The sequence below is a fragment of the Ceratotherium simum genome, chromosome 14 (assembly GCF_057802395.1).
Source record: "Ceratotherium simum simum isolate JZ-2026a chromosome 14, ASM5780239v1, whole genome shotgun sequence".
NCBI lineage: Eukaryota > Metazoa > Chordata > Mammalia > Perissodactyla > Rhinocerotidae > Ceratotherium > Ceratotherium simum.
In genome coordinates, this window is record NC_141913.1 from 52,434,708 (window position 1) to 52,455,280 (window position 20,573).

Consider the following 20,573-nt stretch of genomic DNA (forward strand, 5'->3'; position numbering starts at 1 on the left):
ATATTTTAGGGTGCATATAAAGTGTACTTTTCATTCCTGGCCTGTTTAGATTATGAAGAGTACAACACGATTTGGTATTTCTTACATTGTTACCATACACAGTGCTAACATAGCGACATATAGGATTCACATAATAACTTTATCTCCTTCCCTGCTTATTCTTTCACCTTATCGTGGGCTAGACTCAGCTAAGGGGTCTGTACTCCTCACTACTTGTGCTCATTTGCAAAAAAAAAAAAAAAATTATTTACTACAAATATTTACTTTGGAGTCACAACAAATATTTTGAAAAGGATTTAGGAACCCAGGCAGTAAGGGTCAGTTTTGTCTGGTAATTAAGTAATCAAGATTTTGTTGTTCTTATTGTTTAGATGAATCACAAGATTATGTTTATAAGGTTATTTGCAAGTGAAATAGACGTAACACTGTGAGTTCTACTCTGCCCCAAATAGAGTATAAACATTTGTTTTGATTGTGTTTTTCTTTTTTTTTTTTTTTGTGAGGAGATCAGCCCTGTGCTAACATCTGCCAATCCTCCTCTTTTTTTGATGAGGAAGACTGGCCCTGGGCTAACATCTGTGTCCATCTTCCTCCACTTTATATGAGACACCGCCACAGCATGGCTTGCCAAGCAGTCCGTCAGTGCGCGCCTGGGATCTGAACCAGCGAAACCCGGGCCACCGCAGCGGAGTGTGTGCACTTAACCGCTTGTGCCACCGGGTCAGCCCTGATTATGTTTTTCATTTATTGTTTATTAATTAATTTACCATATTGTGGGACCATAGAATGTTGTTTTTTTCTCCTGACCAGAGGTTTTTTACTGTGGAGAGTAGTACTTCTTAACTCTGTATTAGTCAGTTATTCACAAAGACTGTGTGTGTGTGTGCACATGTGCCTACATAGACGTGTGTTAACTTAAGAATGCCATTCAGTAATTCTACATTTGCAGCGTTTTTCTTTGCTAAGCATTCTTTTTTTCAGCACAGAAGGATAGTTTTTCGCTAACAATATGGATTTTACTCCACCTATTAAGATTAATATAATGCGCAGTCTCACAGATTAAATGTCTGAATGCATCTGATAATTATGTATCCATCTTAACATTTCCAATGGTCATCCACTTTTAACTGCAGATGCTTACACTAACTTTGCAAGGACACTGAGCTTAGACTCAAAACAACTTTCTACTTGTGAATTCTGGCAGTGATTACAAGCCTAGTGGTGGTCCTAACTGGGAGAAAAGTGTCAGTGATGGGGAGGATGGTAAAGTTCAGGGCTCCTGAAATAGGGGGTGTGTGTGGGTGGGTGGGGTGAGGTAGAAGAGGAGGAATCTGATCTTTGAATGATTGGAGAAACAAGCAATATGAACATTTTACCTTTAAATTCTTATACTGTCAGTAATGGAGAACAACTAACAATAGGACATGATGCAAAATATGGCATCAGAGCTCAGGTTGAAGATCACAGTCAGAGTTTAATGTCTGTTATATATTGAAACAGAACGCATCCTTTCTTCCTCACCTGAAATACCACAGGAACATTGTATCACCATGCCGTGAAAACAGCAATCAGTTGACAGGAATTAGTCAAATGTATCATAAGGGCTGATTCTATAAATGGGATGAGATTTAGAGATATAGCAAGCCTTTGATTAAAGACATGACCTGGGTATTATTTATGTATTTCTTATAGTCATCAGATCTTCCTTCAGCATCTCACACTAGTCATCAGTAGAGTGTACACACCCACCACTGGGTGCTGGCCCATAGAGGCATGGACGAAGGTGAGGAGGGGTTAGTAGAGTGGCTGTGAGAAGTGTGTGTGTAGGGGAATACTTCAGGTATTAGCAGCTTAAAGCAACTTACTTTCATCCACCGTCTGCATATGTCTCAGGACTCAAGTTCTTTGCTGTGTGTTGTTGAGGGTGGTTGATTTTATCGCTGTTGTATAATGCCAAGAAGGGACCCTTCTGGTAAGTCATAAAACGCAGTGATGGCAACCATCTGAAGCACTGAGCTTCTTGAAGATTTGGGGAGCCATCAGGTGGGGCGGGTTGCTTGCACCCTTCTTTCCCTGGGTTCTCCTTTGCAGCACCTTTTGATGTCCCCCCTCACAGGACAGCAGCTCCTCTCCCGGAGGCAGGATCCCATTGTAGGCAGTGGAGAATGGCCTTTGCACAGTCCACCAGCTTTCATAATCCTGTTGCAGCCAGAGAGAGCTGGCTGTGTGACCGCAGGCAAAGTGTTTAGCCTTCCTCTACCTCAGTTTCCTCATCTGTTGATAGGAATAATAAAGCCATTCAATGTAAGTATGGAATGAATTACTATGTAGAGAACATTAATAGTTCCTGGCACATAGGAAGCACTCAGTAATTCAAACCATAATAATTTTCAGCTTTTTTCCTTCTTAAATTAGATGGAGATATAGACGTAATAGTAATCCTGAGAATGACTTAAGAAAATTAAGTAATTCACCATATTTCAAAAACACAACTTCTTCATATGCTGGATAAACACATGGCACAGTGATCCACTAGATAATTCCACACTAAATAAATCTAAATGATAACTTGTGCCAGAAATTCATTTTTTGTATTATTCAGTCCTGACTAAAAACTACAGAAACTAAAGGACAGATCAGATATTTAAGTATTTTGAAGCAGTGTATAAACACAGCTGTCACAAGGTGGTGGAAGAATCTCTTATAGATATCTGTGGGGCAAAGAGTGGTATCTTCAACAGCTACCATGAAAGGATGAAAATGCACTGTGCACACACCTTCCTTAGTAGTTTTCCATATTTTATATTTTTAGCACCTTCTCTTTTAAAAAACACAAACATAATTCTGTAAGGCAGTGAAAAGCCTTTTTATTTGGTAAATTGGGTTTTTACATTCGTATTAATTGAAATCCAGAGTGATGGCAGTTATAGGGGATGAAAGATTGTTGAGATGACAGATTGAGTACTGTATTTCTCAGGTTATGAAGTTCAGGAAAATGTGTAGTTATTTCTGAGTTTCCTCAGGTTCTTCTGTTCAACATAATGTTCTGACATACAGAAGGGACAGTTCCTGATATGAAATGCAAATCATGAGATGCTGCCCCTGCGGCCAATGCTGAGGTTAATCATGCAAATCTAATGCAGTTCTTGGTATTTCAAGAAAGGTTTTAGTTGAAGTCTCAGGCACACGCTGATATAAAATTCCTACTTCAGAGAGCAGTGTGATATTTTTCAGCTTCAAATTTTAAAATATAGAACAGGATTCGGGGACCAATTTAGTGACTGGACATCCATCCGTATTTGTTAATCGTGAAAAGGAGTGGAAGTGGGGGTGGGAAGGAAAGGCCCCCTTAAAGAACGTCGGGATTGCTAAGCATATTAAGTAATAGATTAGATCTAAATTTACAAATGTTCTATAGCAAATCCTTTTGCTTGGAATAAGATCAGGTCAACCGATTATACATGTTTATTGAATGTCTGCTCTGTTCAAAGAAGATGGCTAAAACTGGCAAGGACAGATCAAATCAAAAATAACAATACAAGAAGTTCCTAACTTTGGGAATGATATAAAATCCCTTTGGAAATGAGACTGTTTACGGGAAGAAATGAAATTGTCTTGCTCACGAGTGCAAGCTGACACGTTCTAATAGCCTTTCTGCTGTGCACAATAAGCATCCGCTTATCTTCCCAAGAACAATAAAATATCCTGTACTGCTGCCTGACATAAGAATTATTTTTACATATCTCCATATCACTGACTCTTTTGTAAGTTAATCTCATCTCACATGAATTTTTTACCAGCTTCACTCTGATGTTGATAAAGGAGATGGTTCCATCAAATACATCTTGTCAGGCGAAGGGGCAAGTTCCATTTTCATTATTGATGAGAACACTGGGGATATTCATGCCACCAAGAGGCTGGATCGCGAGGAGCAGGCCTACTACACGCTGCGAGCCCAGGCGCTGGACAGGCTCACCAACAAGCCCGTGGAGCCCGAGTCCGAGTTCGTCATCAAGATTCAGGATATCAATGACAATGAACCCAAATTCTTGGATGGTCCGTACACTGCGGGAGTTCCCGAAATGTCTCCTGTGGGTAAGTAAAGAGCATTGCTTTTGCACTGAGTGTCTGATTTTAGGGAATTTGTGTAAAACTAAATCATCTTAGTATTTGTATAGTACTTGTCATTTAGGGTGAGGGGAAAATTTGAGACATGTTAGTAGCCAGTACCTAAATCTAATTATTCAACTTATTATTTTATTTATATGGAAAATTAGGAAATTTTTCCTTTTGCACAGAGAGCTCAATGTCTTCAATAAATTACTTAGGTCTTACATTCCCTTTTCAATTTAATATTTAAAAAAATTTTAAAAATGATTAAAATTATACCTATGAAGTTAGAAAATCCTTCCAGACACAGCCCTGTGATGATCTTTTACTTTTCTTTCTCCTGATACTAACATAATAATTCACTATTCTGAGCATCTGTTTCTGGCCAAGATATCAGGCAGGCTGTCAGTGGTTAACATTGGATCAGGTTAACATTGGATCAGCCAGTCTATTTGCTTGTAGAATGTTTGAACCTACAAATGTCCATCCACATGCCACCACTAATCCTTCTGTAATTTCTCCAGAAACTTAAACATATGAAATTTTATTACTGAGTTGATAGTAATGGAAAAATGATACTCGGTTTGAGACGTATAAAAGAATAATGAAGGCCGTTTTACTCAAAGGCCTTTTGACATTGCCCCATTACTGGAAAAATGGAAAGTAAAGTACTTCTAGTATATACTTTATTTATATCAAATACTATTAAACTCTGTTTTAAATTCCATCTATTCAGATACTTTTGGAATAGTTTTAAGCCAATATGTAATTAAAGTATGGATGATCTTACAAAATAAAAAATTATGGGGCTGGAAGAGAGATCAGTTGATTTCTATATTAATTTCCTGTTGTTTTTAGTATTGAAGGAGGAAGTTTATTTAAAATAATAATTTAGCTTGTATTTTAACACATGAAAATTTTACTCAGTGCGATTTGTTTTACTTTAAATGTCATTTCATTCATTCCATCATTCAGTCAGCACATCCGCTATGCTGGGGAGTGGAATTGCAAAGATGTGTTATGTGTGCCCTTTCGGGGAATCACAATGCGGTGACCCTAAATTTCTGTTCCTATCAGCTGGGAGAGAGAAAATTATTTGGAACACCATGTCTCTAGCTGCTAAAGAAATAGAAACCGAAAATGAACCAGAGAAATCAATGCTTGTGGCCAGGAACTGAACCACAGTGACAGTATCTCACTATAGTTAGCTTATATATAAGCGTTTCTTTGACCAGACAGGCTTATTCACACTTTCTCAATACCACCCACATCTTCAGAGTGCTTCCTGCTGTTGTTGCTTAACAACAGTAACAAAAACAACAACAATGATGACAGCAGCAACAAGATTTTGGAGGTTTTAGAGAAAAGAGAAGGCACATTGTCCTCCCCAAAGTAGTAATGTTTAGAAAAACAGGAAGTTTTGAGGTGTGTTTGAGCAATTCAGTTTGACTCCATAACTCTCATGGGCATTTGGGCATTATTCATTGGCTTGCTAAGGTTTCACTTTCCTATATGGAATGTTCGATGCAAATTGGATTAATGGGAGATTTTTGTTTTAGAGGCTAAGTAATGCACTGTAATTTAGGTTTCAATGGTACCATTCTGATATCAAACAACATGATTATTATGTGCACATGTAAGTTATTTTAGTTATTTGATTGATTCCAACAGGATCAGAACATTTTAGAAAATGATTTTCAAATGTCTTTAGGATCTACTTGACACTAATTCAGATCATTAATATCAAAATTCAAACTAAGAACAAAATTCGAACTAAGAATGTGTAAAATATGTTATATGGATTTATAGTGAGTCATCGTTTATCAAAGTGTTTAATTCTAACCAAATAGTTATAATCACCACTAAATAGTATGGTATATACAGCACAAGCTTTCAGTGTTTAATATTCAGGGTATTTTTTTCATTGCGTGCTAACTAATTATAAGATTTAAAACACAATCTCAGACCCTTAAGATAGCTTATTCCTTGCCAGCATGGATAGTAAGCATGGAAAATTTAAAGTTATTTGAGAATATGTGTGTGTGTGTGTGTAGTAGATTACTTAATGAACACTTCAGAAAAAATTATATTATACACAAGTAAAATTACTGAGGTGGTTTTCATTATTTTGTTTATTTAAGGTTGTTTTCTTTTCAAATGAAGTAGAAAATCAGTACCTAAAGTGTATCACCAGAGTAAATATTGCTGTAAAGATGGTGCATTATAGAGAAAACAGAGAACATGAATATCATTTATTCTAACATTTTAAAATAAGATTTAATTCTTAAAAAGATTTTTAAATATACGTCATTTACCATTTGGTCCTACTAGGCACTCACATGGCACAATCACCTAAGTCTGTCTCATAAAAAAAAACTTCATAATTTAAAAAATGGTGCTATATATGTAACTTCATAATTTCCAGTCACTTTTAAAGAAAATGGCATTGATAAGGGAAGTGATAGAGTGGAAAAGTGAGTAGATTTGTAACAAAATGGACATTAATGACTTATTTAAGGCATTTAGAAAGGGATATCTATGTAGGAATATATCTAAAAGAGACATTAAATTAAAAATGCCATATTTTCAAGAAATTATTAGAAACAAACTTGAACCTTAAAAGAATATATAAAGAAAGGGACTTGTCCCATCCCCATCAGATAGGACATAAATGATAAAATAGCATGTGCTTAAATATATAAACCAAGCAAACTTGAGTATCTAATATTTTTAAAATTACATTCTAAACAGAAATAAAAAGAACAGATCACAATACATGCTTTCCATATGGAATAAGTGAGTACCTAGTAAAATGAAGAAGCAATATGACATTCTATCATATGAAATGTAGAGAAACAACTAATAATGCAATTTTTGATGTTGTCATGCTTTTCCTCCTTTGGGGGGGGGTTTGGTTTAAATTTTCATTTCATGCTTTTGTTTTTAAATCAGTTAGTAGAAACGAAAAATAAAATTATTACTGAAGAGGTAGGGTAGCCACCTAAGATCCAGTTAAATGTATCAATCGAATATTCTTTATTCAATTAATGAAGTTTCCCTTTCTCTCTGGCTCTACTTAGCTACAACAGTGAGATCCCCTGGATGACTTGAGTGTCAAGATGTCACTACTTGTCATGCTGCCTTTTGGATAGTGATGAAACTCACAGAGATTGCTCTTCATAAAAACTTCTTACCTGACCCTGATGGATGAGATGCCTAAAATTTGAGTCCCATCCAATTCTGAGCATATCCCCGTCTAACATGCATCATCAAGCTTATTTTTTTACCATCGTATCTTTATATCCCTTAAATATTCCTGAGGGCTTAATTAGCATTTATCATCTTTTTGGGTTTGTCTTATACAAAAAATATGATATCAATTTTTCATGTGCCTTGAAACAAGAAAAATGAAGAATTTAAAACACATCTAATATAGAATTTTCAGCATTTTGTGAGTTTTTATGCTTTGTGGCATTTGGAAGTTTTTAATTCGTTGGTTTTTGGACTGGCATGTAGGGACCTCAGTGGTACAAGTGACAGCAACAGATGCTGACGATCCTACATATGGCAACAGTGCTCGAGTGGTCTACAGTATTCTGCAGGGACAGCCGTACTTCTCAGTGGAACCTAAGACAGGTAAAAATTGAAATGCAGCACTCCTTGTAAAGTCATCATTTATATCTTGGAATAGAATTAACATTAGTTATTTTTCTTCAATATAATTGGGACTGATAATAGACACTATATTTTTATTGTGCCTTTATCGCTATGTGTACTATGGTAATAAATAACTATTTATAGAAGCACTAGCACCTTATAAGAATATTTTATTGCATTTATCAAATGTAAATTTTATTACATTTATCAGTTGTAAATTCCTATCAAAATTAAACAAAATATTATATATTAAAAAGTATTTCAGCTGCTATCTCCTGACTATATAAGAAAATATTGATTATTCACTTTTAAGTTTTATTTTTGTTTTGTTTTCTTTAATTAATTCACATAGGAGTTATATCACAGTAAAATTTAAATCTCCAACAGATATCTCTCTGCCATGCAATAGAATAGGTAATAGGTTCAGTTTATCTTTCCAGAGGCTGGTTTTCTCAGGGAAATTAGTTTAAACATAACAATTAGGATGATGATCTGCTCAATCAAAAACAAAATGAAATGACTATTTTTTAATTTTAGGAGAAAAGTAGTTTTTATGAGTTGTAAGACTGCCTAGATAGAGTATTTGGTCGGTTGGCTAGATGTTCTGTTTTGCTTTTAAGCTGAAATAGTTTACATTAAGTAAGACTATAATTTGGAGCACTGTTATCTTAGTTATAAAATAATGTTTTATCTATTCCGCTTTTGTGGCTCTGTGTGTAGGGAAGAGTGGTGAGTGTGAAGATGGGTGGGTGCCATTGATATTCTTCATCACTCTGAAAATCCAAAATTTCTCTACATTTTAATAATTTTGCCTTTATCATAGAGAAGAATTCTTAAAATAGCCAAGTTTATGATTATGAATATTTGATAGTACCTATGATCCTAAATGAATATTTTAATGCCACTTAGCCTGTTTTCCATATTTTAAAAAATGACAATATTAATTCATTCTCACATCACTGTGAGGCATAAATATTTTAAATGTCTTTTGAGAATGACAATTGTAATGTGCATGAGCAGAGAAGTAAATTCAATCCTAGCTCATCATTCATTAGAATTTTCATAAAGACCGCATTGCATATTTTATATCAATGTAGTGGTAGGGTTTGGAAGCCACCTGGAAGGTCTAATAAAGTAGAAATAGTTCTGATTAAGCAAGTATTGAAGAAGTAAGTGAAAGTATTTGATTTATGATATGAATCCTGTGAATGTGGAAGGTGTGCTCGTGGTTGATTTAATCATAGATCTGAGAAACCTAAATTCAAACACCCACCCATTCCCTTATATGTCTCCTCTTCATAGTCTAGAAAGACATTGACAAGTTTCTGACAATTTGCTCACAAATTATACACTCCTCCTGCATTATATAACCTGTCCCAAAATACCATGTACTGATCCCAAGGGTTAAATATTTTGCTGCTAGTAATGACTGGCTTGTGATTTTAGCTTTGTTGTAAGATAATAGGTTTTTCATAAGCCCTGTGTAGGTAAGGCCTCACCGACTGATCAGCTGGACAATAGTCTGTGTCATGGGATCACATTATTAGTACTTCAAACTTAATCACAATTTCAGAAGCTCAAGGATTGTGTATTACAGGAGATAAAGAAAGTTTAGTTTAATTTTGTTTTGTTCAGAGTTGTTAATGCTATAATCATGGTAATCATTGGGTCTTCTGTTTCCATAATCATTAGAGCAGAGATATTCTGGGAATTTTTGTCCTCTCCACAATTCATAATATGAAGAATGCATTTTTTGCCAAAAAGCAGTAATTTTCTGTCAAAAATGGAAAATTTTCAGTCTTTAAGGATATGGAGAGCTGTAAATCAAGTGTGAGTTAGTCTTCCTCACTTCGTGTCGGTCTGATTCTTATTTATGTGAGAAATAACATTATTTTCCACATCACCAAATCTAAGAGTTTTTGAGAAGAAAGTGAAACTTTTGACAGGAAAAATGCTAAAAATATGCTAAATCAAGATTATGTAAAAACAGGCCAGGAAATCGCTGTTAGGTACCTCTCTGTAAATTTGTTTAACTTCTATTTTCTTTAAAAAAAAAAGAATAATATTAATAATAACCATTACTATTTATTAATCACATGTCATTAACCTAGCGTGGCTGAAACCTGTGACCACATTTGCATCTGTAGCACTACTTACAGGCCAAATGACAGAGGGTAACTGTATTTTCTACCTTATTTTCTCCACCCATCAAACAAGAATGTGAGTAGCTGCAAAAACCAGTGTTGACAATTTACTTCAGCAAGCAACTAGAAACAAGAACAAGAAACTAGAAACAAGATAATGCAGCATTAAAAGGGCTGCGAAGAATCCCATCACCTATCCTCATAATGTCCCCACATTTCCTGGGAGACTGAGGATTATTCTAACATATTGATCTATTCCGTAACCTGCAAGCAAATAGATCCCATTTTGATCTATTTTTATATATGGCAGGACTGGCTACATAATTTGCAGGTCAAAATGAAAATGCAGGCTTCTTGTTCTAAAATTAATAAGATTTCAAGATGTCATCAGCAGAGCAAGAAACCAAGCATGGGGCTAGAGTGACTGTCAAGTCACAAGGCCATGAAGCTGGCTCTGGAAAATGGTTTGTGTGTTAAATATCACTTGTCGTTTTGAAGTTCTTTCTTCAACACAAAGGTGTGACTACATGGTACTTGTATTATACATTACATGCATACCTGTTACATCATAATTTTATGTAAGTAGTATAGTCATAACAAAGCCCTCTTCCCACATTCTGTTCTGTGGCATGGCTCATGGTATGGAGGACCCTCACTCCTGTCAGGGCTTGCTGAGGATGTTCCCTCACAGGTTACAAGAATCCCTTCCTCAGGGACTCTTCATTTGATACCAGCTCTGGAATCCTTTGATGTTCCCAAAGCTTCCACCTTTACTATCGTTGGCTCTTCTCCATCTTTTAATGATTCCGTTATATGCTTCACTTACAGGTACATAATACAAGGCTTAGACAGAAAATTTGGAAAGAAATATAAACTTGTTAGGAAGAGATTCACCTTGTACATCCAGTGTATATCAAACCCACACAGCATGAATCCCCCAAGCCCTGTGGGTCCTCTGGTTGCCTAGACTCCTGAGACTGTAACAAAGTTCATTGTGTAGAATGCAGGCTCCAGTGATTGGTTCCCTAAGCTGGGCTAGATTTCAGAAATGGCTCTTATCTGTTACGTGTAGTACACATACGAAGTCTTAAGATCCATGGTAACAGAATATGCTTTTTTTTTTTAATCATCAATGGCTAATAGGACATTAGAGAATAATCTGAAAATTTATTCCCAGACTAAAAACCAGACGGTTTTTGAACAGTGACAGTGATAAATATATTTTTCAGATGCGTAATACTTTTTGTAAGCATGGATTATAAACAAATGAAAAGTTCTGGTTTACTGGGTCAGATGATACATCTATAGAAAAATTATTATTCAGAAAGCCTAAAATCTTAGCCAGTTGCTTTTCTAAAGAGCTACAGGATATATTCTTCTTATTATAAGTCGCTTAAAATTACTGATTATTGAAATTAAATGCTATCATCTTCCGTGAAAATCTCAGACAACTGTAGGGATCTGACTAGATAAGATTGGTCTTTACCACTTCAGAGACATAGTGTTAATTTGCTGTGTGTGTGTCTATATAGTATATAGCAAAATGCAAATCAAATCCAATGCATGAGAATTCTTTTCCAAATGATGACAGTTTATACTTAAAAATAAAAAGCTAGCAAATGTCATAGAACTAGGAATCAATTATTTTTTGAAGGTCCTTATTTAAATTCAATTCTCTCCCAATTATTCCATTCTTGTCAAAAATATGTTTAATACTTGAAGTATTTGGAAATTACTTTTGCCACCTGCATTACTTTGCAAACATCATGATGATTTTTGCCTTGGAAAAGTGTTATTTACAGTATCACTTGTAAAGAGACAATTAGAGGTGTGAAAAATAAGTGAGTAACTTAGACTACCAGAGTTCTCTCCTAATAATTCTTTATTTTCTTTCAAAAATAATGCCACTAAGCAAAACCATGAGAGGATGAAGTTGCAGTGTTTTCTTTGCTGATTTGTTGAGATGTTATGGACCTCTCTCCATCATAATTAATGTGCAAGGATGAAACCTCACTTATACATACTGATATTGGAAGGAAAAATGAGAGATGACTAAAAATTAACCAGTACATTTTATTTATTTATAAGTTGGTATTTCTTCAACCATATTTCCTCAAGACCTAAAGATAATCCTCTCTATCTGAAATTGAGAAGCTCTGCTCTTTCACATTACAGTATTTTTTGTTTCATAATAGTGTATATAATTGTCATATTTCTTTGGTCTTTAATATGAATTAAAATTATTAAAAATAAATAAAACAACAACAAATAAGGCAACAACTCAAAAGAGCGACTTGCTACCTATGTCAGTGTTCTTCATTAGTATAAATGCCGTGATTCATGATGCATTTTACTGGGGTTTGAAATTTTACAGGAGTCATCAAGACCGCCCTTCCAAACATGGATAGAGAGGCTAAAGACCAGTATTTGCTTGTTATTCAGGCAAAGGATATGGTTGGTCAAAACGGAGGACTCTCAGGAACCACGTCAGTTACCGTGACCCTAACCGATGTCAACGATAACCCGCCTCGCTTTCCTCGAAGTAAGCTATTTTGTTCAATGTTGCAAGTGCACTTACTTTTCTCGCCAATCTAGAAAAATGTCTTTAAAAAGGAATTTTTCCGAATACTTCTCATACAAATCTGACTACATTCTCTCACAATTTTATTTTATCAGTGGCTTGATTTTAATTCAGAAATATGGAATTATAAGGGTATTGAAAGCAAATAGAAGCAATCATATCTTTGTATTACTTCTATCTTAAATATTTTATGGTTTTTCTTTCTTCACATTTTGAATACTGGACAATTAAGTTTGTTTATGTATTAATCTTTTTATTCTAAGACATATTTTTTATACATTTTATGATTATAAGATTGTTGCCAATTATTTGCTTTATTTTTAAGGTAAAATATTGCTTTATTTTTTAGAAATATTTTAAATATTTTGTAAAACATTGCTTTATTTTTAAAGTAAAAATAGAAGAATACTGAACTTCTTTATTTTTGATTCCACACTTATTTTAACCAGTTCATGTGTGTTGGATGTGCCTTTGGCCATTCTCCCGCATCTTTCTTGTGCAAACACGCAAGTGTTTCAAAAGAAATCAATCCAAAGAACTAGAAAACCATATGCCCTCAATTTAGTTTCTTTGACCAAAGTGGCTTTTGACTTAACCAAGAAAAAGGAAAAAAAAATTTCTTTAGGGAGAAATGTCTGATTGTAAAAAGCATTTCACCTCATTCTCTTTTGGTTGCTTTTTTTTTCTTTTTTGTAAGTGTTTGTGGTATTTTTTAGAATGCTCAAGAAAATAAGGAAATTGTACAGACGACAGTGTCTCTAAAATGCTTGTCTGATAGAAATGGGAAACTAAGTTCCCTTACAAACAGATCTTTGAAGCAAATGATTTCGACAAGGAAACTTTCTCTGCAAATATGAATGTCACTGTGTTTTCCTTCAGATACTAGTTCTTTATATGTTTCTTTTTTATTTTACATATTTTAATATTTATGTTATTATTGTACAGCAGTCATTTCAATACCTCCAGGCAAAATAAAGAAAACTTACCCTAAGCTTAGCATTTAAAAAAGTGAACCTATCCTTAAGTGTGCTCTTGATGGCTTATAATGGGGGAGGAGAGGTGGATTGTAGAATTTAAAAAAAAATAAAATAAAATAATAATGGAATTATTTGGGCTCATGATAAAATCAACTGTTTTTCTTTTCTTTAAGCCTAGCGTGATAAGAATTGGTAATTAGAATTTTTGCGGTTTCAGTTGTCACGATTTGATAAAATAGAGCAAAGGTTTTCTAGCTTATTAGATAATCTCCTACTTATTAAAGTGAGGGAAGCCAAGGATATGTCATCAAACTTTTCATTTTTGCTGGAATTTTCTCTACCATTTAGTTACTATTCTAACCTTGAAATTTTTAGATTTTACCGAGGACGCTTCTGGATGTATGAAAGAGGTTACTCAAAAATGATAAGTACATATTGTAATTGTTTTTTAAAAAAATCAGTAACTATTCACAAAATTTAGAAAATTGCAAACAGCAATAATTTTCAGCCTAAAATATAGTTCCTTCATATGGATACATTTTCCTTTCTCTATCCCTCTCAAAGATAATCCCTTCTTTTCTCTTCATACGAAAGTGAAAATGTACCACATTTAACAATCAAAAGGAGATGGAACGGGGTGGAGGAAGCAGAAAAAGTAGATGATTAGAGAAAAATGGTGAAGGAGCGGAGTGTTCTGGGGAATTTCCTAGTTTTCAAGGGATGGTTCATATACTTCATCTGTTTCCCAAACTGTTTTTTTTTTTTTTTTTTTGAGTTGAGAGACAGTGAAGAGGAGTTTTTACTAAGTAAAGTTAAAAAGTTGTTCTTCCTTTTTTGCTTTCTTTCCTCCTGTTCAAATAATACTGCCTCTATTCTTGTACCATTGTACCCCAGATCAGTCCTACATACAACCCACAAAAATAATTCTCATCCTCAGTAAATTTATGACCTAAAAGAAGACTAATACAGGCTTTCATAAACTTCCTTGTCCAGTTTTCTGAAACTTTCTTAGTAAAAGTTACTACTAAGTAAATCCAACATTAAGTAGTCAGAACTATTTAGTCTTGTATTTGCCCATTTGAAGCCTAAGCTATACAATTTTTATTTTTAATATTTATATATATATTAATTAATTATTGTTTATATTCAATGCTTGTATGTTAATTATATTTATAATTATTTTAATTTTATTCTTGTTATTAAAAGTAGCATATTTCTTACCACTAGAAATACCAGAATGGTGATTCTTCTCTTGCCTTTCCTCAGATCATCTGTTTCCGCTGTCACATACTGATTATTATCTAATCATTCCCATGAAATTCCTTGAGGCTATATGAAACTTGTCATCTGTCTCATATTGCCTTTATAAAAGATAAAACAAATTAATCAAAGATGATGCAAAATAACCTAATAGTTAACCTTTTGTTGGTTAGCTTGGTTTTGTTCATTCCTTGTTTTGAATTTCACAGGGTCTTACCAATATAACGTCCCAGAATCATTGCCAGTGGCCTCAGTTGTGGCCAGAATTAAAGCTGCTGATGCAGATATAGGAGCTAATGCTGAAATGGAGTACAAAATTGTGGATGGTGATGGATTAGGCATTTTCAAGATTTCTGTTGACAAAGATACACAGGAAGGAATCATTACTATACAGAAGGTAATATTTTCTTTCTTTATTTTTATTTTCTATGAAGGTAACATCACAGAGATTACTCTACTGAGAAGCCATCTGCTTTGATGGAAGAATGTATTAGACAAACTGAAGGTCCATGAGGAACCAATGTTATTTTAATTTTAGGAAGAAAAGCTATGCATTTATTTTTAGGTGTCAGAATCGTAGGGAATCTTGAATGACATTTGTAATCACACCCCTTCAATTCTGTTCTCTGAGTAAACACACAGCCCTTGTCTATATCTCTGTAACGATAAGGCACGCTGGCAAATGTGTTGTTTTAAATGACCTACTTGAAGACTTGAATATGCTTCTTCATTGACTATTGCAGTAATGAAACCCTAAAATCAACGAAAAGCTTTTGTAAGCAGACTAGACAAGCACTCCACATACATGAAAATAATATAAACAAACTTGGAAATATAAACCAAAATGTTGAAGACTTGCTACATTACCAATTATTCCTTTTTAAAATGTATACTAATTGAAGTGCTTGAAGAATTCATACAAGCTGGGCATGGAATGCTGTGAAGCCTATGGTAATCCCTTAAATATAAGTGCAAAGGAGATAGAAAGTCATTATAATCCAAACTAAAGACTATTTGCCATGATATATTTAAATTATCTCCCAACACTGATTAGACATAAGGAAAGTGAGCTCTTTTCTCTCTCTCCTCTGTGTAAACATGATCTTTGACAAATGTTAAATTAAAAAAAAATAAGTCAAAAGGAATCAGTCCAGAAAATAGTCTCATTTTCTCAAATATTTGAAACACTAAAAATTAAAGTATATATGAAAATCCCAACCCCTGAGATACTGGGATTTTATGCCAGTCTGACATCCAGGTGTGTACTCCTGTAGTTAACATTACTCAATTAACACACATCAATAAAGAAAGTCATATTTTAGTTGTTATAGGAAAACATATGTTTGATTTCAGACCAATGGGCAAAATATTTCTGCAATTATTTCCAGTGGACAGCTGCTGTTTTAGCTCAGCTGGTGACAATCTGTGTGAAAAAGTCTCAATAACTAGGATAGGCCAACTGTTGGTAAAATGTTTTCTTTTGTTGTCTAAAATGAAAGAAGTGCAGTAAGGTACAATGCTGCTCAAAGATTTCAAAGATTCATCTGAAATCAATCTACTCATATTCAAGAATTTTTAAATATATATTGAAATTATAATTATTATTATTATTTTCTTGGTGAGGAAGATTAGCCCTGAGCTAACATCTGTTGCCAATCCTCCTCTTTTTGCTGAGGAAGACTGGCCCTGGGCTAACAGCCGTACCCATCTTCCTCTACTTTATATGTGGGATGCCTGCCACAGCATGGCTTGATAAGCGGTGAGCAGGTCCATGCCCAGGATCTGAACCCGCGAACCCCAGGCCGCCGAAGCAGAGCACGCGAACTCCACCACTACACCACCGGGCTAGCCCCTAAAATTGTTTTTATTGAACACATACATATATTTTATATATTATATTGAGATAGAATAAATCATTGAAGAAATATATATTTACAAATATATACATATTTGATAGGAGATATTTGACTCAGTAATAGAAAAAAATTTATCCTCAATTCCTTAATATTATTTCTAGAAGCTTCAGAGAATTAATTATTAAAAACTATAAAAAATCTAGATAAGACGCATTTAATCTCAAAGCATAAAATTCATGACAGAACAGTAAGGTGAAAATTAATTGTAACATAATGATATAAAAATAAGATTATTATTACTGTTATAGGTAGTCATCAATATCTTCTAGAGTTTATTTTGAGTAATTTAAAATCTTTATCTCACTTGATTTTCTCAACAATCTCATGAAGCTATTATTAGTACAGCAAACATATGGAAACATTATAAAATGTCCAACAAAAGAAGAAATGATTAAATAATTAATGATATTGCCTTATTATGGAATCTTGTACATCATTGAAATGTTGTGGTGACATTAACTTAGCATATTAAGTAATATGGGAAATGATTGTATAAAATATTATGTAAAAAAGCAGTATTCAAAATTTTACAAATCTTATGTTTCAAATTTTATGAAAATTGCATTTACATAGAATAAAAAATTGCAAGAAAAACATGAAAATGTTAACAGTAATTGTTTCTTGATCTTTACGATTTTTTAAATATATAACGTGTTAGTTATTGTTATAATTATAATGTTACTAGATTCATAAAAATATTATTAAAAGGCCAAAGCAAAATATATTTCATTAAAAGCACTTTATAATCTACTTTGAGTATTGTTGTAGACGAAAACTCTTGTGCAGATGCAGAAATAAGTCACAGAGATGTCAGTCAGTGGGCTCAAATTTCGTGTGTTGTTGAAGCTCTCTCCGGTATTAAAAAAGACATCATCACCTGTCTAATGAATTAAGATTCAAAAATATTCCAAATGCTTTAAACATTTAGATTATTGGATTTTTTATTTTTCATATGGGAGATTTCCTACCCATGCACAGCCACCTGAGTGATGTTTTGCACCTAATAAATACTCAATAATTGGTAAATATTTATCAATCAGTCATTGTATGAGACGTTAGCTAAGTGTTTTAATAATTCCTTATGCTAAACATGAGATTGAAATTGTGTTATTTTTAGTTTAAATTCTTGGCAAGTAAAAATAAATTTTCTTTTCTGCAGTGGCTTATAATATATGAGTACTTTCTAATTTTTGTTGTTTCTCATCCTCTGTCTATTTTCTTACGTGATGTCAATGATAATTTTGGAATAATTAAGCACACTCAATGTAGAGGAGAACCTTGAGAAACAATGTTGGTGGAAAATTTCACAATTTTACTGCCTTGGCATAAAAAAACAGCAAAAAATTTAATAAAACAAATCTTATTCATTGTGAACTACTACAAATTTAGAACCGAGTCGGCCATCCAGCTATCAAGGTCCAAAAAAAACACATTTAGGTTAAATACAGGGCTTCTTAAGAAATCCCTTGAAAGCCCAGGTGTTGAGTGCTAACTTGATTTTATATATCATTTTGAGTCTAGTAAAATATTCTGTTTATATGAACAATAATTGAGACTAAGAAATGAGTAATGGTTTATTACTTCTCAGATGGTTAAGTTTGCTCTAACTTTGCTAATGTGGAAGACTGATGTGATATTGAAGTTTTATCTTCATGTGGAGGATGTATTTACCATACTGAGGCAGAACCATTGCATTCAGAAAGCAAAATAGTCTATAGTAACAGATAACATGAGCTTAAGCAGTGTAGTTCTGAAAAATTTTAATGATTGTTAACTCATTATAATAGAATGCATGTGTATTAAGACAGGATATCTGAAACTTGGCTATTTCAAAAAGGTAATATTTAAACAAACCTATGGAGTTTATAACATGTAGATAATATCTACATAGAAATAAGTGGAAATAAAATTTCACGGTTTTCTTTACACTAAAAATCTTTGGTGTTAGCAAATGTTGCTTCACACTTTCCTCTTACCCTCCTCCTCACAGTTCTGGGTAAATAATAGATATTGGAGTAATTCCCTGGTGTATATCAGTCTAATTTTTATTTCCAAAACTCCCTCCACCCTCAAACTCATTTTTAAAAATTATAATTTTTCATTGCCAACTAATATATTCCAGCATCTAACCAATCCAACTTTGACTTCTCACCAATATTGAAATAAACAAACGTAAATAAGTGGTTTCTATCAGAGTGGATTAAAAGTAGTGGAAATATTTACTCTGTAGTTTAAGCTTAGTGATTACTGAATTTTTGTCACTTGAAAAATTGTTTATGGTATTATAGATTAATATAGTTTTTTGATGAAAAACTACTATTCCATAATTTTATCATTCTCAAGAAATTATTTTATTAATTTATTCAAAAATGTAGTTCACATTTTAAGTGCAGCAACTACGCCTAAACACTGTACTAAGGTCCTGCATTAATCCAGGGCTTGTCCTGTTTAAAAACGTCATGTCAGGCTCATATTCCAACTCCTGACATGACATCAAAGAACTATGCAACCCCTAGAGTTATTTAAACTCGTGTTTGTCGGGATACATATCCCGCTATTCTTCAGTTCCATTCATAGAATCAGAGTAGACACTAAGCCATTGTTAATTTCTGGAAGCAACATAAATTTTCTTCTAGCTCTTCAAACATTCCCTCCACCTGTAGGACTCTCCCATGCTCTGCTCCCAGGCCCACTTACTCTAACTCATCTTTCAAGTCTGGAAAATTGCTCCCATTCTTCCTTCTTCAAAACAAATAGGTAAACAGAGGAAGTAAAATTGTCTGTATAAACAATTTGTTTTTCTTGTTCAAGGAAGGGTGTATGTTTCTCTTCAGTATTGGGAGCTGGTCTAAGAAAAATGTAATGAAGTTGTCTCAGTTCCATAAATATTGTGGTTTTTTCATAGGCTTAGCTGTGGCCACAAGGATTTGAGTAAATATCCAAGGCTCTGTCGAAGTGTCCAAGAGAGCTCAGGTCCCATCTGCCAGCCAGCTGGTCAGGCCCACCTAATCCCTCAAAGATTTGAACATGGCCTGAGGAAGCACTAGAATTGTGGATGAATAACACTGTTCACCAGGTAGACAGGGAAATGGAGACTTTCTCACAGAGATAACCACCTGTGCAAAGATTCACCATAAGAGAGAACGTGTTAAGTTTAGAGAATTAAAACTAGGACAATTTTACTGGAATATAACGTGGAAGGGACTGTTGGCACCAGATGAGGCGATGTAAGTGAAGGGGCTCCTTCATGCCTTTATGCCTCCTTCACAAGGCTGCTGTTAGTAAATAGGAACATACATGTACAATGATTTGCAAATAAGAATGGATTATAAATAATAAATATTAAAGGATATTTTAGGTACAGCTACAATAAAATATACTGTGGAATAGAAAATTATATCTTCTAATTTCTTTTGAAGCTTTATTATTGGAACTGTCTGTGATAATTCTAATTCATTTCAAGCATTTCACTTCTTTTCAAAGGACTCTATTGTAATGAGTATTGTAGCGGCAGAAGAACTATTCCTCTACCCTCTAGGTTCTTCTGGCTGGCCTAAGAATTGAGTTGACATGAGACAGAATAACAGGAGAAAATCAAACAAATTTAATAACGTATACATGGGAGAAACCCAGGAAAACTGAGTAACTCACCAAAATGGCCAAAGCCACCACGATAAATACCATCTTCGGCTAAAGACAAAGGAGGATATTGGGGGTAGTGGTTTGGGACTTCAAAGGGGAGGTAAGCAATTCACATGGAGATGGAAAAGCAAATGTTTGGTAGCAAATGTGTGCCATTCCTTGCAAAGACAATGGGACATGGGGAGGACTTTGATTAAATGGCCCTTGCTAGGTTCCTCCCTGTCCACCACATCTAGTTAAAATTATCACAGACGGTTATCTATGGCGATAGCTCTTTCCTGGAACA

At 34.1% G+C, this 20,573-nt stretch overlaps 1 protein-coding gene across 1 annotated transcript in view; it reads left to right on the top strand.

The window, feature by feature from the left end:
- CDH7 (cadherin 7) overlaps positions 1 to 20,573 on the top strand; it is a 125,204-nt gene that overhangs the window by 55,474 nt on the left and 49,157 nt on the right. The window contains exons 3-6 of the mRNA XM_004422624.3: positions 3,801 to 4,095; positions 7,627 to 7,746; positions 12,286 to 12,453; positions 14,939 to 15,126. Of these exons, the coding sequence (XP_004422681.3) occupies positions 3,801 to 4,095; positions 7,627 to 7,746; positions 12,286 to 12,453; positions 14,939 to 15,126 (771 nt within the window). The remainder of the gene's footprint in view (positions 1 to 3,800; positions 4,096 to 7,626; positions 7,747 to 12,285; positions 12,454 to 14,938; positions 15,127 to 20,573) is intronic.